The sequence below is a fragment of the Astatotilapia calliptera genome, chromosome 20, assembly GCF_900246225.1.
Source record: "Astatotilapia calliptera chromosome 20, fAstCal1.2, whole genome shotgun sequence".
In the NCBI taxonomy this organism is placed as follows: domain Eukaryota; kingdom Metazoa; phylum Chordata; class Actinopteri; order Cichliformes; family Cichlidae; genus Astatotilapia; species Astatotilapia calliptera.
In genome coordinates, this window is record NC_039321.1 from 28,629,171 (window position 1) to 28,648,170 (window position 19,000).

Below are 19,000 nucleotides of genomic sequence, written 5' to 3' on the forward strand. Positions count from 1 at the left end.
CTTCATAATACATTCTTGCAACTCATGTGCTGTTTTGTAATTTCATCGGGCTGTTTTTAAAGTAGCTTTCATATGAATATGTTTGAACCGATCCTCAATGTAGCATTTATTTTGCTGCACTAGTTTATATTCCATAAGGGGGAATAGGGCTTTGGTAGGCGAGGCTATTTATAGTCCTTGTTTTCACACAAACGTCTACAGAGGCACCAATGAAAGCGTTCACTTTGCTTCTCAATAAAGCCTGTGTCTGCATTAACTCGTTGCACAAGTATATTTCTCTCATTAGTTTTGATTATTTGAACACTTATCATTTCGTTGTCAGACATCAGTCATTAAATAAAACCTCAAAGTACATTTTTTGGATGATTTATTTTTTTTGCCAATGGTGAACATACCAAAGTAAAACCAACCCTTAGTGGGACAGATTTAGAACTTTAGAATTATGATGGGAGGATAACTCAAACTACTAGTATCTCCATAATTTTAAACAATAAGTATGCATGACAGCAGGTCAGAGGATAATGTATGAAACAAAACAGTCCTGTCGATACCTGATGTTAAGCACAAACATGAAACAATGCAACAATCGTATCCACACAGTTATGAATAAAACGACAAGTTTCAGTGACATATCAAGCTAAATCAACCATACCCCAGGTATGCTGATAAATCTTTACTAAATTTCTCCCAACACTTATTCATCACAAATTTATGTGTGAAGCGTTAGAGTGACGTAAAAACTGCAGGCACCGCTCAACTGCTTCAGTTTGTGTTTGAAATTCATAAAATACTTATTATAGCTTGATCAGTAGTTAATAATTCCATTAGATTGACCTCAGTTTCCTTTCATGGTTCATATAACAACATTTGTGAGCAAAAGAAATCTCGTTCGAGACTAACAGATTACAACACAGTGAAATCCTAATAGATCAGAGGACACTGCTTCACAACCTTCATCTTGCACTGTTAGCACCAGAGCCCCTTTAAGATGCTTCAATATTTTGGGGCCTGAATGCAAAGAAACCACTGGTTCCCCCTAGTGGAGTCCTGTGCCATTGTCTTGTTTGAACTGCATCACAGTAAAGATGCAGTAAAGTTACCTTCTGTATGAATTCACTGAGTGACATTTCCACCACAGGTCACTTTCCGACTTTCCTCATTCCTCATTAGTAAGACACGCGGCTCACTGACGTGGCTGTCCCAAAGGCTATGGAATGGATAACCTCAACAAACACTACAAAGAAAGAAGTGCATCAATCCATTTACTCTGAGACAAGTACAGTGTTTTTATTAATTCGTCAAATCTGAAGTATTAGATGTTTCATTAGTAGATATATTGTTACTTCTCAGTTAATGTTTCAACCAAAACATGAAACCTTCCAACTGTCTGCAGGCATTGAGCCATCCTGACTGTTACAGATTTTCAAAGAAGCAACAAGCTTGGTAAAGTGATGTGAGTTGGAGTCACACACTAAAAATACAAAACTGTCATGATAACCATGTAAAATCCAGGTGACAGTCCCTACACTCCGGAGTCGGTTTCAGACGGTCCCTGTGCGGAGGGAACCGTGGGAATCGGACGTTTCTTTCTCCTCACAGCTGGATCTGGCCGGCCTGTTACCACTGTTGCCGCCGCTGGGGCAGGAGAAGGGACAGGGATGGGACGCCTCTTTTTAACGGGGGTCATGCTGCTGGAGCGTTCTTTGAGGATGCCCTGAGCCACACCCTCCATGTCAGATACTGAGATGTGCATGGCTTCAGCCATCTCTTTCTTTGTTAATGAGACGAAGCCCGGGTCCCTGGCCAGGGAGACCAGTCCACTCTTCTCTAGAGCCTAAAGAAACAACAACATTCAGGTTTGTGCTCGCGTACAGTATTATTTTTAGTGTATTAATAACCATTGTGTTATGTTAAATCCTTTCAGTTATTGTACAGGTTAATTCAGTCCAGAACTAGCTTTAACGTAACCCATCTCTGACAAACCTGACAGCAGATGTTAGACGTGGCATTTAATTAGAGTAGAAAAGAAGACCTGATCAGCCACTTTGACACCTACCTCTTGGACGAGGTGGTCGGCTGCAGTGTGTGAACTCTGACTCTGACTGTCACCATAGTTAGGGTCATAAGGGAACTGCATAGAGAAGGTAAGTATTCATATATCGCCTGCATAATCTGTTGTTGGATGAGTCAACCTTCAATAAAATATTACCTGTGTTCTGCCTGTTCTCACTGTGAAGTTCCAGGCATGTCTGCTGGCTGAAAGAGGTAAAATAATTACATTAATGAATATATAAATAAGCAATTACGAAGCATTCCTATGGCTCATGTCTCAGTTTATTAATTTGGAGTTATTATCCGTCCAGAATTTTCCATGGCCACATTAAAAAGTCTTATCAAAGACCTTCATCTTTGATTGGACTTCTTCTGTGGTTTCGATTTAACATATGCAGCATATCATCTCTTGCTTGTGCCATACCTGCCTCCTCATCCTCACAAGGATTGTAAAACTCATCCGGAGTCCTTTCTCTTTCAAATGAAAATCTGAGAGGGAACAAAAATGATCACTCATAACGGCACTGGTACGCCATCATACTGATCAGGAGAGCACTTTGGTACTCACTCTGCAAAGGCGTTGTTGTTAGTGTTGCTCTTTGGTGGAGCTGTGGGGAAAAATTCTGTACCAGACACCAAGGCTGAGGCTGAGCTTGGTGGGGACTCGGGCTGGCTTTCAGAGAAACTGAGTGGCCGCATGTTGGTCACCTGTTGGGACTGAGTGTTAGCCGGCTCAGTGGAGAACGACTCTACCTGGTTACCAAACAGGTGGTGTGAACGCTGCAAATACAAAGCAAGATACATATTAATAATGAAATAGTATGCAACAACGTAAAGGCAGGTTTAACGAAATGTTGATGTCATCTGACTGCTTTTCAGAAAGGTTTCTAATGGATGAAAAGCCAAAAAAAAGTCTCCATCCACTAAAGATTTTTTTATTAATAAAACAAATAAAGGAGGCCATAACAAAGGTGCTGCAGAATGGGAATACGAATGCACCGTATCGTTGCCGACGTTGTTTTGCACCTGATAAATGGCCTCTTCTCCTGCCTCCTCCATGGCTCTTTCCATCTCTTCTTCATTCTGCAGGTCTCCTGAAATGGCTCTGTGCATTTCTGGAGCTGCTTCTTCCTCTATACTCCTCAACCCCGCCTAGAAAAACATGGAGAATGTGGATAAATGAAGGACAGAGGAACATATCACCGAGAGATAAAGCTGAGTACTGCTGATTTACAGTATAGAGTACATTTACTTGCACTGTAAGCGGAAAAGGAAAACCCCAGCTCACCTGGATCTCTGGACCTGAGGCACTCTTCTTAGTTGGACGGTAGCCGTAATACTCCTCTTGACGCTTGATGAACTTGCGCAAATGGTCTTGCAAAAGGAAGGTCGCGTAGAATTTCCCCACAGTCACCTCATCATCTATAACCAGACATAACATAATCACAGTGTGCTCTGTGTTCAGAGACGCTGGATTATTTTGTAAATGTGAAACATGACATATACTACTGCCTCACCTCCAATAGGAGGAATGACCTGGTCTAACAGTTTCATGCTGGTGCGCTTCCAGATCTGCTTTATAATGGCTCTCAGCTCCTCATTGGCCTGCTCAAAGTTACCTGTTAGGAACGATTCAAGATAATGGAGCGTTGTTACAGTAGTAGCAGATGAGGCTGAAGGAAACATGTATGTTGCATAAAACATGTATACCGTACCTTCTGTTTTAATTTTGAGTGCAGTCCTGACCAGAGCGAAAAGCGTGGCATTAAAGGTGACCGTGCCATCACTGTTGAGAGGCATGTTCATACCGACCAAGCGCTACAAAAAGCAGGAAAACTTTAATATGGGCTCCTGCATACTTGCAAGCCCCACACAGTGCTACTTTAGGCCTTTCTGTACCTTGCATGCAGCCCGGTGAGGACAGAATTTGCCAAAGCCCAGAGGAGGCTGAATACTTCGCAGCAGCGTCACCACATCCAGATGTTTGATTCTCCCCCTGTTAGATCAGAGGAACATCGCGAGTAATACCCAATTAAACAGCATCCCAAGGCTTATTTGAAAAGAAATGAGTTAAGAAATGAGATTTCACACTCACGTAGCTTCGGGATCATATTCAGCCCAGATCTTCTTAAACTCATCCAGATGGTGTGGACCAAGCAGAGACCAATCACGGGTCAGATAGTCAAAATTGTCCATAATTACAGCTACGAACAAGTTGAGGATCTAGAATAGGCAATAAATAAATATTGTTTGTTTCATATATCATCCCTATAATATGAATATATATAATAGATAAAGAAAAATGTTGAATTCTCACCAAGAAGGCACAGAGACAGTAGAAGCTGAGGAAGTAAAAGACAGCAAAATTGGACCCACAGGTGTACTCTTCTCCTGGCAGGAAGTCAGACTTGGGGTCACACTTTTTTCCATACATTGACGCCATCATGACCTCTTGCCAACCCTCTCCAGTAGCACATCTGGATATGTAAACATAAACCAAACAATGAAATGATGTTTTGTGTTCAAAACACAATTGAAGTCCAGAACCTGGTCTCACCGGAATAACATCAGAACAGCCTGAGGGAATGTCTGGAAGTTGTTGTTGCGGTTGACTTGAGTACCATCCACTAATGCTATCTTTCCAAAGATCTAAAGGTTGAAACAATGCCATTTAAAATTCAGCGTCAATCATCAATAACAAAAAATAGCAAAGTGTAACCAGTGACATTTTTTTTGCAGTTTGAATTCTGTACCTGCATCCCAACGACAGAGTAGATAAAGAAGAGCATCACGATGAGCAGAGCTACATGAGGCAGAGCCTGTAGGCAGAAAACAATGACATTATTAAAAAGTCATCACTGGGAAGCGCAATGGAAATTTGAAATAAAAAAGTCACGACGACAACGATTTCAATGATGACCTGGAAAGATTTGATGAAGGTCCACAGCAGGTTACGGATGCCCTCCGAACGGTTCAGCAGTTTGACCAGACGCATAACACGGAAGAGTCGGAAGAAAGTGATGGAAACAGAAGCATTTTCAGAGGCCTTTGGACACAAAGAAGGAATTTCATGAAATGAAACCTCAAGTAAAAAACAAAAACATGACTGGTTTTAAATGTCTGAAGAGTTCAGGCTTACCGCAATTACTTGCATTGGATTCGTCTCCTGAACAAAGCAGAGGAAGAAGTGAGAGGTTGCAGCGGTATGTGTTGCATTTAATATAATGTTAAATATTATTCAAATATGACTTCAAAATAGGGTTAATATTAGAGTCATTTTCCACTTTTGATGAGTTACAAATCTTTCAGATCAAAGCCGCTTGTAACTCATGCAAAATAGACAAGCTACACACGCTTTATTTTGGACATATTAACTTTGTTTTTGCAGTCAAGCAATGATTAATACTTCCTACCAATATAGTACATAGTCTTGAGACATAGCCGTGTTTATAAAAAACAGTACGAGCCATACTGCAACATAATATTGCCACGCCCTTGAGATTTGTTTTATATTCGCTATGTAAGATGATGCAGACAGTGTAAACAGAAAGGTTTAACCAGAAGGTTAAGCAACACACGGTCTGTTACATTAGTGCGATACTTTAGTGGCGTGCTCACACAGCAGAGCACATGCAGCAGTGGAGATCAGATATTTACACAGCCATGGAGACAGTACAGTCCTCCACTATCGGCCAGGGCACTCTGTAGAGGATAGACAGATGAGTAGTGAGGTGCATGGGTGGCAGAGGGATTGATGGGCTTTGATTCAACAAAAGTGAAACTGCTGCAAGCTTGTGCTCGTGGATGGAAAAAGTCTGGCATTGCAGTGCAACCATGACTGAAAAATAAAAACTGTGATCACCAAGAGGAAACACTAAGCAGCACGAGTAGCATTACCACCTAAAATAAAACTGAATTCTTATTTGATATTGTGCTCTTTTTAAGTGCTCGCACAAGATGTCACATGGTGGTTTTTGTGATGGAAATGCATCCCAGGCTGCACAAGGCACCGAGGACGGGGAGATGGATGGGATAAGGTGGGAAAGGACGACAACAGTACTGACCATGTCCTGTGAACTAGTTCTCCTGGTGCCAATCAGCTGTTGGGCCACAATTATATGCTTCTGGGTAAGATTACTAAATAAATACATGTGGTCATTCTAAATCATATCGCACTAAAAATGTCTTAATATAGCAAACAAAGCAGTTTCACTTCATAATGGTGTTCTTTAATAATGATATAAAATATGCATGTATGTAAATCTTATATGTACTCACATCAACTTCACTCAGGATGACGTCAACAACGCTACCAATAACAATAATGAAGTCAAACACATTCCACGGGTCTCCAAAGTAACCCTGCACAGACAGGTGAAGCATACTGACACATTAGGCAGTGGGAGTGGGTGGATAAGAATCCAGACAATAATCGTTAGAGCGTTTACCCGTGCTTTGAAAGCCATGAGCTTAAGAATCATCTCCACAGTGAAGAGCACCGTGAAGATTAAGTTGAGAATGTCTGACAGCTTTGTGACGTGGTCCGACTGATTACAGTGCTGTTTTAAAGAGGGAACAAAACAAATATATTTAAATATTTTAGCACTAACCAAATACAAATCCACATTCATCAGTCCGATTACTAAACAGTCAACTATTTAGTAATAGGACTGATGCTTAAACTACTCAAATAAGATTACATTTACAACACATAAATCAGGCCCACACTGACATTTTTATAATTAGGTCTGCTACACATCCCATTCTCTGCTGCTTTACAAACCTTTTAAAAAAAAATATATATATTAACAAGCACCTCACATGCACATCATGGTGGGATGAATTGTCAAAGAATTATAGGGAATGCTCACGTAAACAACCCTCATGGTTTGGGAAGAGTACACAAAATACTGTTACTTGGTCACCAGACAAACTATTAAAAATAGTCTGGAACCTCTCAGTTCATATTGAATTTCCGAGGGCCGTAATTAACAACAGACTCCATCATAAATAATGGACACAGCCACTGACGAGCTCCTGTGTTTGCCAGGGGAAAATAATTTTTTCTCTAATGCACGCTATCAAAGTAACTATGTTTAACCTAAAAGGAAACTGAGGTGGGTATCCTGCAGAGGTGTCTGTGCACAAGCTGTGCACTGCAGTGTACATGTTGTTGGTGCAATTATCTATGAATAATCAGTAAAGATTCATGCATGATGACATGACCTCAATGTTAATTTTATGTTTGGGACTTTTAGCTTATTCAGAGTCTGTGGGTATCATTAGGTGCAGAAGCCTCTTTGTTAGGCCTATAGTTATTTAGAGCATAAAACATGTGACATAATGAAGGGTGACAGAAGCACAAACAGCCCCCCCCCCCTACATCTGCTCAGAAAAATGTCTGTCAGTGTCATCAGCTCCTGCAAGGAGCCAGAGATGTTCTGCTAAAGCATATAAATCAGGATCTCTCAGATTCATCTCGGTCCCAGACTGAAGATACTCAGTAATGACATTTAGTATTTTCTATGAGGACCATTAATATATATTAGGCAACAAAATGTACATACCTGCATCCCAAGACACAAAGTGTTCAGCATAATCAGAAAGAACATGAGGTACTCAAAGTAGCAGGAGGTGACAATGTACCAGACCCTGTACTGGTACGGGTTTTTGGGTATGTAGCACTTCAGAGGACGAGCCTTCAGAGCGTACTGCACGCACTGGCGCTGAAGAGACAACGAACAGACAACAGACACATTAAAGGAAAAAAAAAGAGTTGCAACATGTTTTTATTTTGAATAATTAGACTACCAGTAGTACTGTCCTTGGCCTCATCTCAGTGTACCTGGTTCTTGTCCAGCTCACAGTTCTTATACTCCTGCTCACCCTGCTGCTGGAAGGTGACTATGACAAAGCCCACAAAGATGTTCATCATGAAGAAGGCTATGATGATGATGTAGATAATGAAGAAGATGGACACGTCGACACGGTTGTTGAAGACTGGACCCATGTCTTCTTCAGCTGAATCTATGGCTTTGTATAAGAGTCTGCAAACAAATGCAGATGAAAAATGAATAAATCAGTGAACTGAGATATGGTCAAATCAATGACTTACAGTATTTCCAGTCAATGGAAATACTCGTTTGTCACTTTCCACCTAACTCCTCACTCAGTCAAGCTTATCACAAATGCAGCTGATCAAACCAGAACAGATTGTGTGCTTACTTTGGCCAGCCCTCGAATGTGGAAACGGTGAACAGAGCCAGAATTCCATTGAGCACGTTGTCAAAGTTAAAGTCATTGTTAAGCCATTCTCTCTTAGCCACTACTGTGTCTTGCAGGGAATTCTCCATATGCTTCAAGTAGAAACCTCTGAGAGCAGACACAAGGAACATTAGTTCAAATAGATGATGGTGGAATGAAATCTGCGATAAGATGTTAGTTTCCTTACTGGCATTCCTCCTCAGTCACTTTGGACACATCTGTGCAGCTGTAGAATTTACCCTGAAAGGAAGTGACACAATTCAGCAGTTATATTTACCAAAGAGCAGTTTTGACTTATCACCTCTATGGTATCTTAGGCCACCCAGCTTTAGTTCAGAATTTAAAAATTACCTTAAAGAGTTGGACTCCTATGCAGGCAAACATGAAATTCAGCAGCAGGGTGACCAGGACGATGTTACCAATTGTTTTGATGGCCACAAATACACACTGGACCACGTGCTGTCATATAAGACAAACAAAATCCAATAAACACTGAGGAGAACTCTAGACATACAAGTGAAAGACATGATGTTAATTGATCACTTAAAATCCATATCTATCTGAAAATATCCGGTCATTTTCTCTTACTTTACCCTTATATTCTCTTACATTTATTGATTCCCTTTGGAGAAAATTACTAGTTACTTTGCAGGTGAAGGTTGGACCACTAGACGAAACTACCTAACTCACACCTGGGGAAAATATGACCCCAAAGCCAGCAAACTGTCTTAATATGACCTACAAAGAAAAGGAAAATTATCTCCCCAAACCCAATGGGAGGTGGCCTTATACAATGAAATGAAGGGGACTGAATGGAGTGGGTCTTAACTCAATTTCAATGCACTCAATTTTGCACTGTTTTTTCAGATACCAATGCAGCGTTGCATTTAAACCATTGGTGAGGTGAATTTAGTTGGAAAGGTATAGCATTTGGGTGGATTTGGGTGTTCTGCTTAACTTATCTAGCTCTTGTTTGGGATGCATTTTTATTTTCCCCTGCTACTTATGATTAGTTAATGAAGTATGAAAAATCTAAATGTATTGTCCCCATTTGAGTACTGAGAGTCTCAGAAGGATAAGTCAATGTGGCTCACTTAAAAAAATGCTGCCAACCCCTGACCTTTTTACAATTGTAGTTGCTAAACTTAATACGGCAGTTTTTATGGGTATCAGGCAACTTTCCACTTATTTGACTTTTCCTTAAGAGTCTCTCTGAGGACTCTCACTCAGGCTCACAGCTCTCAAGCAAACTGTGCGTGTGTTTTACCTTTAATCCTTTGGCTCTGTTGATAGCTCTGAGAGGCCTCAGCACCCTCAACACCCTGAGAATCTTCACGACGGAGATGGCACTGGATCTGCGCACAACAAGAACACATGGCAGAAAGCAGCCTTTAAATTCATATCTAAGAAACTAGTATGATTTAAGCATAAAATAACAATGGTGATCTTTTCATTTAACTTGAGCATCATGAAAACTCACTCCATTCCCATAGACAGAAGAGACACTCCGACCACAATCAGATCCAGAATATTGAAAGAGTTACGACAGAACGAGCCTTTGTGCATGAACGCTCCATACACCGTCATCTGTCAGTGAAATAAACAGAGAACAGTTGAATAGAGACTCTTTTTTTAAGTGGTTGACCTTCAGTACAACAAGAAAACTCCTCTAAACTTCAGTCTCAGACAAATTATAACAAACTAGCTGGTTAATCAATAATGTAATATAGCATGACATTAGAGCTGGATCCATCAGTAATGCTCTTTACTACTGTTACACTGTTAAATCTACCTTCAGTACAATCTCAATGGTGAACACAGATGTGAAGACAATATCAGCATAGGCCAAGATCTGAAAGAAGCACACAGAAAAAACAGTCACATTTTGCCTTCATCCAACAGAAATTGTTCAGTTGGATCACCTACACCTGGCTTTTACCTGGTTTCTGGGGGACTTGGGATCAATGGGGTCCTCAGCTGCTAATGAGATGGAGGAGAGCAGGATGAAGAGGAGGATTAAGTTGGTGAAGGACGAAGCATTGATGATCTTGTAGCATAATTTACGGAACCTAGATTGTAAAAACACACAGGCACAGGTAAATGTTTGCAGCATTTATTATGATATGATATCGTTTTCAGGTTGGTGTTGAGCTGGATGATGGTCTGTTTCCTACTTGTTCTGAGGGCCAAAAATGAAAAAGGAGCTAGCTTCAGGTAACGGAACTGCTTCTTCCTTCAGCTGCAGATCCGCCATTGGTCGGGGCCGGGGGCTGATAGGGATTTCAGGCTCTTCCTCCTCATCATCACCTACAATAGATAGAAAAGGCTCAGATTACTGGAGGTATTCAAATGAAAGCCTGAAGCAAAGACCCGTAATGATGCTGTAGGCTTCATATGGTAGTCACCAGGGGAGTGTGCTATAAACACAACACGGGGAATTAGCTGAGTCTAACTGTGATGACAGGTTACTATACTTATACTGTAACACAGCCAAGACAGCAGCCTTGATAAACAGCTGGTGCAAGGATTACAAATTCTTGCAGTTAGTGACCTCCTTCTGCTACAATTACACCGCTGAGAAAGGTTCAAATTATTTTCTTGTATTACCTGGGAAATCAGCAGGTGGAAATGGATCTTTCACTTCATTGACATTAGACTCAAATTCATCAATTTTGAGCTAAAAAAAAAAAAGAAAGAAAGAAAAGAAAAACAAGGATGTTAATTTCTTCTAGATACTCATGCTGCCAAATTACATACATTTCAAGAGTAACGAAGTGACATGAAGCCAGAAACAACAGTAACCTTGGCTGTGGTGGGCATGCCTTCTATCTTGGCCCTCTGCTTAGTTATCTTCTCTCTCTCCTCATCAGTCTTCTCAGGCATTTTCGCCCTGTACGGCAAGAAGGAAAATAATTAGATCGAGCAGATTATCTCAGCTGGCTTAAACCTTTGGTTTTGCTTTTTTCCCCCTTTCACCTTAGTAGCTTCTTCCTCAACTTCTCCTCTGCCTTTTCTTTCTGAGCTGAAGTCAAACTCTCAGCCTCTGCGAGGTTGTCGACGGCGATAGCGAGGAAGACGTTGAGGAGGATATCTGTTTGCAAAGAGCTCAGGAAAAGAAATGAACCATGAATGTTAACATTATCTCCATGCATAGTTTAAAAAAAGCAAAAAACAAAATAATAGTGTGAGCGTATGAGAAGGATACAGTTTCCACAGACAAAGAGAACAATGAAGTAGATGGAGACCAGGATGCCAGGAATGACAGGCCCTCCATAGGCCATGATTCCATTGTACATGATGGATGTCCAGTCCTCTCCTGTGAGGATCTGAGAAACGGTTAAGAGTTTAAAAAGCAGAAAAATGATGACTTATTGTTATGCATGAATGGATAGGACTGGAAATCAAATGTGAAATGAGCTTCATTTAAACTACTGAATGCAAAAATCTGTTTTAACAACTCAAATCAGTCATTACATCCGAGGCATATAGGGAATGATATGTGGTGATTCCAAATATCACATTACTTTGGATCTTTGACCTCTTCTTCAATGTCAGATAAAGTCAAACTATCATAAAATGCCTTTGATCTTTAAAATTATCCTTGAAATTGTACTGCCTCTGAGGTTTGAGCTTTCTGAGTGCTTCTCGTATTTAAAAGTTTAAAGAAGAGCCTACGAAACGAGTGCCTGGTCTCACCTGAAACACACTGATCAAGGCCTGAGGGAAGTTGTCAAAGTTGCTGCGCCTGGCTCTGTGGTCAGAGAAGTTAAACTTCCCTCCAAAAACCTGCATGCCCAGGAGTGAGAAAATGACAATGAAGAGGAAAAGAAGAAGAAGGAGCGAGGCAATGGAGCGAATGGAGTTAAGGAGAGAGGCCACAAGATTACTGAGTGACTTCCAGTACCTGAAACACAAACGAGAGGTGGTAAATGGCAACGGGTTACGCTATAATAGCTTATACTGATACTACGGGGATATTTTACGCGATCTCGGCTTACTTTGTGACTTTGAGGATCCTCAGCAGGCGGATACACCTGAGTACAGAGAAACCCAGGGGAGCCACAGCACCTGCAGACAGCATGATCATCTCCAGGATACCACATAGTACCACAAAGAAGTCAAAACGGTTAAATAGAGACATGAAATATGCCCTGGGTCCCAGAGCATACATCTTCACAAACATCTCAATGACAAACAGCACCAGCAGCACCCGGCTAGCCACATCTGTTGAGATGATGGAAGAGATGGACAAATGAATAAGTAACTGGAATATACGCAAAACTATTGTTTATTAAAATATATATGTAAATGATCAACCTTGAAAGGAAGTCAGGCTTTCAGGCTGGTGGTGGTACTCTGTGGCTATGGTCAGAGTGTTGAGGAAGACCAGGAACATCACCACCCAATAAAACGCCCTGGTTTTCACGTACACCAGGCACTTCATCCTGAAGAAACGGTTCCAACGCCGAGCCAGGCGGCTAAGCACAAAAACAACTCTAACTTACTGTTTCATATTGAATGCCAGCAGAAATTTTCACAGTGGGAAACTCACTAGTAATAGATTATTCGACTCTTGCCCTCCAGGTCATACAGACTGTCTGTGTCTGAATCTCCACTGGTCAAAGGCAGGAGTCCTGATAAGAAAAAAGCAGCTATAATCCGAGATTTTCTTTGTTGACAAATGTTCAGAGGTTTTTTTTTTCTTTTCTAGAGCGCACCTTTTCCTTCTCTATCAGCATCCAGGACTTCAGCGTGAGTGATCCACTCCATGTAGCCGTGGAGGTCTTCATCCAGTTGCTGACGCTCTCGTAACTTCTGGAACTCTCCACGTGACCTGGCCTTTTCTCGCTCTTTGGTAAACTCTCTGTGTGGAACAGCAAACACACGTTATTCTATTATTTCTCTGTTTACGTGAAAATGTTAGATTTATGGAAGGAGGGTAATCTTACCCACTGAGCACACCCAGAACCAGATTGAGCACGAAAAATGAGCCCAGCAGAATTAGAGGAACAAAATAGAGCCAGGGCCATTCATTCCCTATGGCATCATTCACCTAAAACCCAGGGTGTCAGTCAAAATCAGTGAATTTTATTTGGCTGCAAACTGCACACTGAATTTGAGACAATATTCAGCCACTGACCCAGTAGAGCACTTTGGTCCAGCTTTCCATGGTGATACACTGGTATACTGTCAGCATGGCAAAGCCAATGTTATCAAAGTGGGTGATCCCGTTGTTGGGACCTTCCCAGTCGGGCCGACATTCCGTGCCATTGATGATGCAGCGGCGTCCATTACCAGCCTGAGCACAGGGGGCAGGCAGTTCACCCTCTGCTGTGGCGTAGATATCTGTGGGGCAAGTTTTAACAGCTTAATGTAAAGACCCAGGTGCAAGTAAGTCTCACTCAGTGTTCTTTTAAACATACTTGTGCCTTTGTAATAGCAGGTCTTATGCATTTTGCACTTAAAGAGCTCCAGCCCCATGATGGCATAGATAGTGACCAGTAAGAAGACGAGCAGAGCAATGTGTAGAAGAGGCAGCATCGCTTTAAGGATGGAGTTCATCACCACCTGTAGGCCTGCAAGTGAACAAATAAACCCAGTTTGTTACAGAACCATAAGAACTTGGTACTGTTACAGACTCATAATACATGCCCATACACTCTAATGTTCAGTGTATCAGATGAATTTAATGTGTATAATCTAGAATCAGCATCTCTCTGTAGCAGGTGTGGATTGGTTCTTACTGGGGACTCCAGAAACGAGGCGTAGAGGCCGCAGTACTCTGAAAGCTCTCAGTGCTTTCATATCAAAGCCCCCACCCTTCTCCTTTGGCACACCTGACACCATGTTTACGGTATCCATAAATAAGGTAAAGAGACTGCAGGAAAAGATGAGACAGCCGTAAGTGCCATAGCCGGTACATTGTTTATGTATATCACATTTTAATATATATTACATTCTTAACAAATAAGCTGTCTACCTGCAGCTAAGACATCCTCTTACCCCATGAAGACGATGACAAAGTCCAATATGTTCCAGCAGTTTCGTAAATAGGCCCCTTCATGGAACACAAACCCATATGCTACTATCTTCAAGAAGCACTCCAACGTGAAGATGACCAGGAAGATATACTCCAGACTTTCCTGCAGCAACGGGAACAAAATGAGAACAAAAAAACTTTCACTCTCACATAATATTCTCTAATAAAGCATTAAATGATTGATTAAATATTTTAAAGAGCAACATGACATGTGAAGGAAGAGCTTGGTTTTGATGCTGTCTGAGCAGCACACAAGTACAGAAAGATGAGTAAAGCCACTGGAGGTCAGCAAAGGCTTAATTCTTTCTCTTCTTGGGCAGACTTGTGAAATATATGCTAGGAAGAACAGCATAAAAAAGATCAGCAAAACTGTTGCTGGCATTGTCGCAGCTCATTATCTTTTGTTTCCAGTTTGTTCATTCTGATGCAGATTAAACATAACCTCCAGAAGGTTGAACAGAGGGACGGCTCAGTGCCCGCAGAGTGAATGATGAAACATTTTGACACCATGTAGCAAGTGAGACGAAGATGAAGCAGACTGTTTGCAGGAGACAGATAAAATGTGAGTGGCTGAATGAAAGCATCATCTGCAAATTGTCCCCATCTCTGTGCTTTTATTATCAGTGTTGACACAGGGCAGGAACACAGAACAGGGATTTTTCCTCAGACTAGACGTGGTTATATATGGATCTGAATATAAATGTTGTAGAACAAAAGGCTCTTAATATGACAGCAGTATGATAAAGTTTCAAGAATCCAGTAGGAACCCAGTCCTACTTCCAGTGCTAACAATCAGAAATAGAGAATTCATTTGAGGTATGTGCAGTTTATTTCCCTAAATCAGCTCAATAATCTCTAGCTGAACCAGCAAACACTGGTCCCCACATACCTAATCACCGACCCTGCATCCATTAACAAGTGTACACACATTTATAGACTTTTACTCAGTGTTACCCCAAGTAAAACGAATTCACCAAGGAAAGCTGCCCTGCTAGGCTACTGCGCATCAACATTACAAGCTATCATATTATTGGAATACGTGGCTGTGGTTACACGAGGCAACATTGGCGGATTCTCCTGTATCACCTGCATCAGTGGAGTGGCGGCATGTAGGCTGACCTACTTCTAACAGTAAAAGAGGGGGTTGGTCCATCTCTTCTTACATTTTCACCTCTGAGGAATGGCACCGTAAGAACTAAGGAGGATTTAGGAAGAGGGCCAATGAAGAGATCAGGTGAGATTTGGGTTCCTAATAAAAGTAAAATGGCTATAAATCACAAAGACTGACATGAACTTTAACCCAGAGATATGTGTGGAGTATTATTGACTTAATGTAGGAAAGTAACCGATGGCTGGTGATGGCTGACATTTGTGCTAAATGCCAAACCTCTAAGAAAAAGTGATCTATTTATCATAACATTGGTGTCAATAGGACACATCCAATAAGCACTGGCCACATGTATGCACGGTGCAAGATCAGATATATCTTTTGCTCACATGCGCACCTTGTTTGTCTTTGGGTTGTAAAGTCTGTGACCTGTAATACACTACCAACAGTTTCACAGCTTTAAAACACACACCTATGAAGCTGAAAAATAATATTTTTCTGTACACACATCAGCATCGTGCCACCAGCTTTTTTACACTTCAGAACGAGACACTCGATGACTCAGATGCAGACACAGATGGCGCTCCAAATAAAGAACCGAGTTGTTTCTGGACACATTCAAATGGCGTCTGGCATCCCACAGCTTGTCACTGATTCAAAGCTGTAGTAAATTAATATTACTACACTCACTTGCTGATCAGAGCTGCACAGTCATCTACTAGTGATGGTAAAACTGAGCCTTCATGAACCCAAAAACATGAGATTAATTTAGTGTTTCAATTCTTTTATGTATTATGAATATTCTGAAAATGAAATACCGATATAGTCATCATTCACCGCAGTGACTTCTCATACAGTCATGTGACATGCAACAAAAAAAGGCTCAATGTTTATTTACCAAATTTAAGTTGGTGTTGTTGGTGTCTTCTTCAGGCATGGGTAGGAACACAGCCAACGCGATGCAGTTTGCAAAAATGGTCAATAAGATGATGATCTCAAAGGTTCTGGAAGGGGATGCTCAGGATCATGACAACAACAAACAGCAACAAAAATCCCATTTTGCCCCCCCAAATATCCACAAAGGTCTATTGTCTTATGTTTAGTATCTTACGATGTTAGTGGGTGAGAGTGGGAGGGTGACTTAAACTTTCACAAGAATAAAAAGGTCAGTTTATTTATCTGACTAAGTTATTTTACGTTTGTGATTCAGTGTAAGGGATCCAGCTCTGCATCAGCTCTGCAGGCACTGACTAGTGCCTTTAAATGCTGCCTGAAACATCATCCCTGAAACAGCCCCCCCGGGTAGCCAGAAAAGTGTTCCACTTTAATGCAATCTTGCCTGCTGTGCTGCTTCATTCTCACCCTTAGGGGGCTCTGTGTGAGAATTCCCCTGCCAGGTCAGCACCATGTCTCAGTGTGATGCCACAGGACAGCTGCAGAGCCCAAGAATATGACCAAACCATTTGAACACAGACTGTTAACCAGGAAAGAAATAAAGAAAAAAGCGGCTCTTTAAATTTTGTGATCCATGTATGAGGACAGTTTTGTTTTTGGCCTTCAGACTTTTAGTAATTTTCCATAATTTGGCTCTGTATACAGCACCTAAGCCCTGTGTTACCAAACCACATACCAATGTGATTAAACTGTGCCGGAGGAATGACTCATGACGTGGTCCAACATACCAGAATGAAATGTCAAATAGAACAGATCTTTACACATCATCACGTTTTAAAATGAGGTCACTGTTAAACTCAAAGTCTGTGTATCTGCGTTTAAACGCTGTGAACAAGAGGTTCCTATCACTGGATTGGTATGATCAACTCATTCCAGTCTGGATCCAGGAATGGACATGAGGCTAAAAGCAGAAAATTCCCTAGAGGGGCCACATTCTATCAAAAGCCTGCTTTGTGCTCTTTCATCTTCTCCTACTTGGACGCTGAAATGACTACTTGGACATTTAAAAAAAAAGGAGCGAGTTGAATGAGACTACCTTGCTTTTGTCAGCTGATCTCAGATTAACAGCAGGTGAAACTCCACAGGCTGCAAACTTGACTTTGATACAGATCAGAAACATTACAAAAGTCTTAACACTTCAGGGATCATCTCATCACACATTTGAAAGAGACCTGGCTTGAGCATGCTGACCACAGGTGAACAAGGCTATTAATTCCCTGCCCTGCTGTCAGTATTTTTAAAACGGCGCTCCATGCTGCGCTGACTGTATTAATGCCTTGATATCCTTGAATTTCAAAGAAATATTTAAACTGAAATCTCTGCTAAAATACACACAGTTGTCTGAGGCGTGTGTGTAATGACTGAAAGATCTAAAGGATACTTCCACTCCACTATGTTGATGCAGGCCTTGCGGAAGGGATTTTTGAGGTTGAGCAAGAAGAGAGATCTCGCGGGTCGAGGGTTTCCTCCAGTGGCCTGTAGTTTCTTAAGCTTCTCCCTCTGCTTCCTCTTCAGCTCCTCTTCATTCATGATGACCGGCTTGGCCGCTTCTGTGTTGGACGCCATCTTGATGCCTTCACCTTAGACAGGCTCCAAATTCCTGTGAAAGTTAACGTTTATTGTAAAATCCCAAACTCAGGTCCAGTATGTCTCCCCTTTGTGAAAGCAGATCCTCCTCAGGCTCCCCCTGGCACCCTCTTTCTTCTCCTCCTCCTCGCTCCTTTATCGATCTCACCCGGGCAGAGCCACAGGCCTCTCTGCCTGGCTGAGGGCCTCTGACAAAATAAGCCCACCGCGTCCAGGAAAAACAGCAGGAGCCCAGAGTGACTGGAGGAGCAGTTGGCCTTGGTATAGTTTAAATTTAGATTATGAACCACCAGCAGGCCATGCTTGGGGATGATTATAAGGGTAGAGTGAGGGGGGGGACGACGACGACGACGACTGTGTGTCTTTGTGTGATTTTGTTTGTGTATGTGTATATATGTGTGTGTGTGTGTGTGTGTGTGTGTGTGTGTGTTTTACTTTAATGTCAACCTCGTATTTAGGATTCATAAGTAGTACACAGACTTGTAGTTATTAAAAAAACCCCCACTATAATGCAGCTTTTTGGCATTTCTAAATAATAACTGAAGGCTGGTATTTAAAGGAATAATGAACAATAGGTATCCGTAAGCCCACCCTAACCGCTGTAAGCGCCTCACAATACTCGGTAACATTCACTGTGACCAAATTATTTAGTGTTAATGTTCATAACCAAACAATTTAAATGAAAGTCAACCAGCCCACCAATCACCAACCCTTAAAACAGTCGGTAGAAGCAGTGCTGTTTCAAAACGTGTAATTCCCAAACCAGGACGTTTGTAGTTACACATTTCAAAACACCTTTTCAAACTGGCAAAATGTCTTAAACATGCCACAGGTGACTGTTTTCCCAGCAGCTGAAAACCACTCAACATGTGAGCAATCTTCAAGCACCACAGACCAGTGCAAGAACGCGCACTTACTGTGTACTTTGTCGCCCTCTAGCGCCATTAACAGGAACAGCAGATATGAAAGGAGAAAAGTAACTGCAGGAGAAAGAA

The 19,000-nt window shown here is 41.5% G+C and overlaps 1 protein-coding gene across 2 annotated transcripts; it reads right to left on the reverse strand.

Moving 5' to 3' along the window:
- Positions 1-350: 350 nt before the first annotated feature.
- On the reverse strand, positions 351-18,249 carry LOC113013226 (dihydropyridine-sensitive L-type skeletal muscle calcium channel subunit alpha-1). 2 transcript variants are annotated; one of them, XM_026153957.1, is made up of 45 exons: positions 17,800-18,248; positions 16,363-16,468; positions 14,320-14,459; positions 14,061-14,194; positions 13,740-13,892; positions 13,457-13,662; positions 13,266-13,369; positions 13,035-13,180; positions 12,869-12,950; positions 12,634-12,794; positions 12,315-12,540; positions 12,013-12,220; positions 11,522-11,642; positions 11,293-11,407; positions 11,119-11,206; positions 10,924-10,993; positions 10,491-10,623; positions 10,256-10,385; positions 10,109-10,168; positions 9,797-9,903; positions 9,584-9,671; positions 8,668-8,775; positions 8,504-8,556; positions 8,278-8,424; positions 7,898-8,099; positions 7,620-7,778; positions 6,501-6,611; positions 6,331-6,414; positions 5,710-5,754; positions 5,192-5,218; positions 4,973-5,098; positions 4,806-4,871; positions 4,610-4,701; positions 4,370-4,529; positions 4,148-4,275; positions 3,952-4,048; positions 3,768-3,870; positions 3,570-3,671; positions 3,341-3,474; positions 3,079-3,204; positions 2,621-2,832; positions 2,477-2,541; positions 2,210-2,256; positions 2,057-2,131; positions 351-1,834 (listed from the first exon to the last, which is right to left on the reverse strand). In XM_026153957.1, the coding sequence occupies exons 1-45, from the start codon at positions 17,982-17,984 to the stop codon at positions 1,523-1,525; spliced, it is 5,544 nt and encodes a 1,847-aa protein (XP_026009742.1). In that variant the 5' UTR covers positions 17,985-18,248; the 3' UTR covers positions 351-1,522. The 2 variants fall into 2 exon arrangements, with proteins under 2 accessions (XP_026009742.1, XP_026009741.1); XM_026153956.1 differs by having other exon boundaries at positions 3,570-3,870; positions 17,800-18,249.
- Between the last annotated feature and the right edge of the window lie 751 nt (positions 18,250-19,000).

Bases quoted from the DNA above. Each gene is read 5' to 3' on its own strand.
- LOC113013226 (XM_026153956.1), bottom strand. From the start codon at position 17,984: ATGGCGTCCAACACAGAAGCGGCCAAGCCGGTCATCATGAATGAAGAG. The intron at 6,612-7,619 runs GTATGTACATTT...TCTTTAAAACAG, and splicing joins CTTTGTGTCTTGGGATGCAG to CACTGTAATCAGTCGGACCA. The intron at 2,257-2,476 runs GTATGGCACAAG...TACCTCTTTCAG, and splicing joins TTGTGAGGATGAGGAGGCAG to CCAGCAGACATGCCTGGAAC.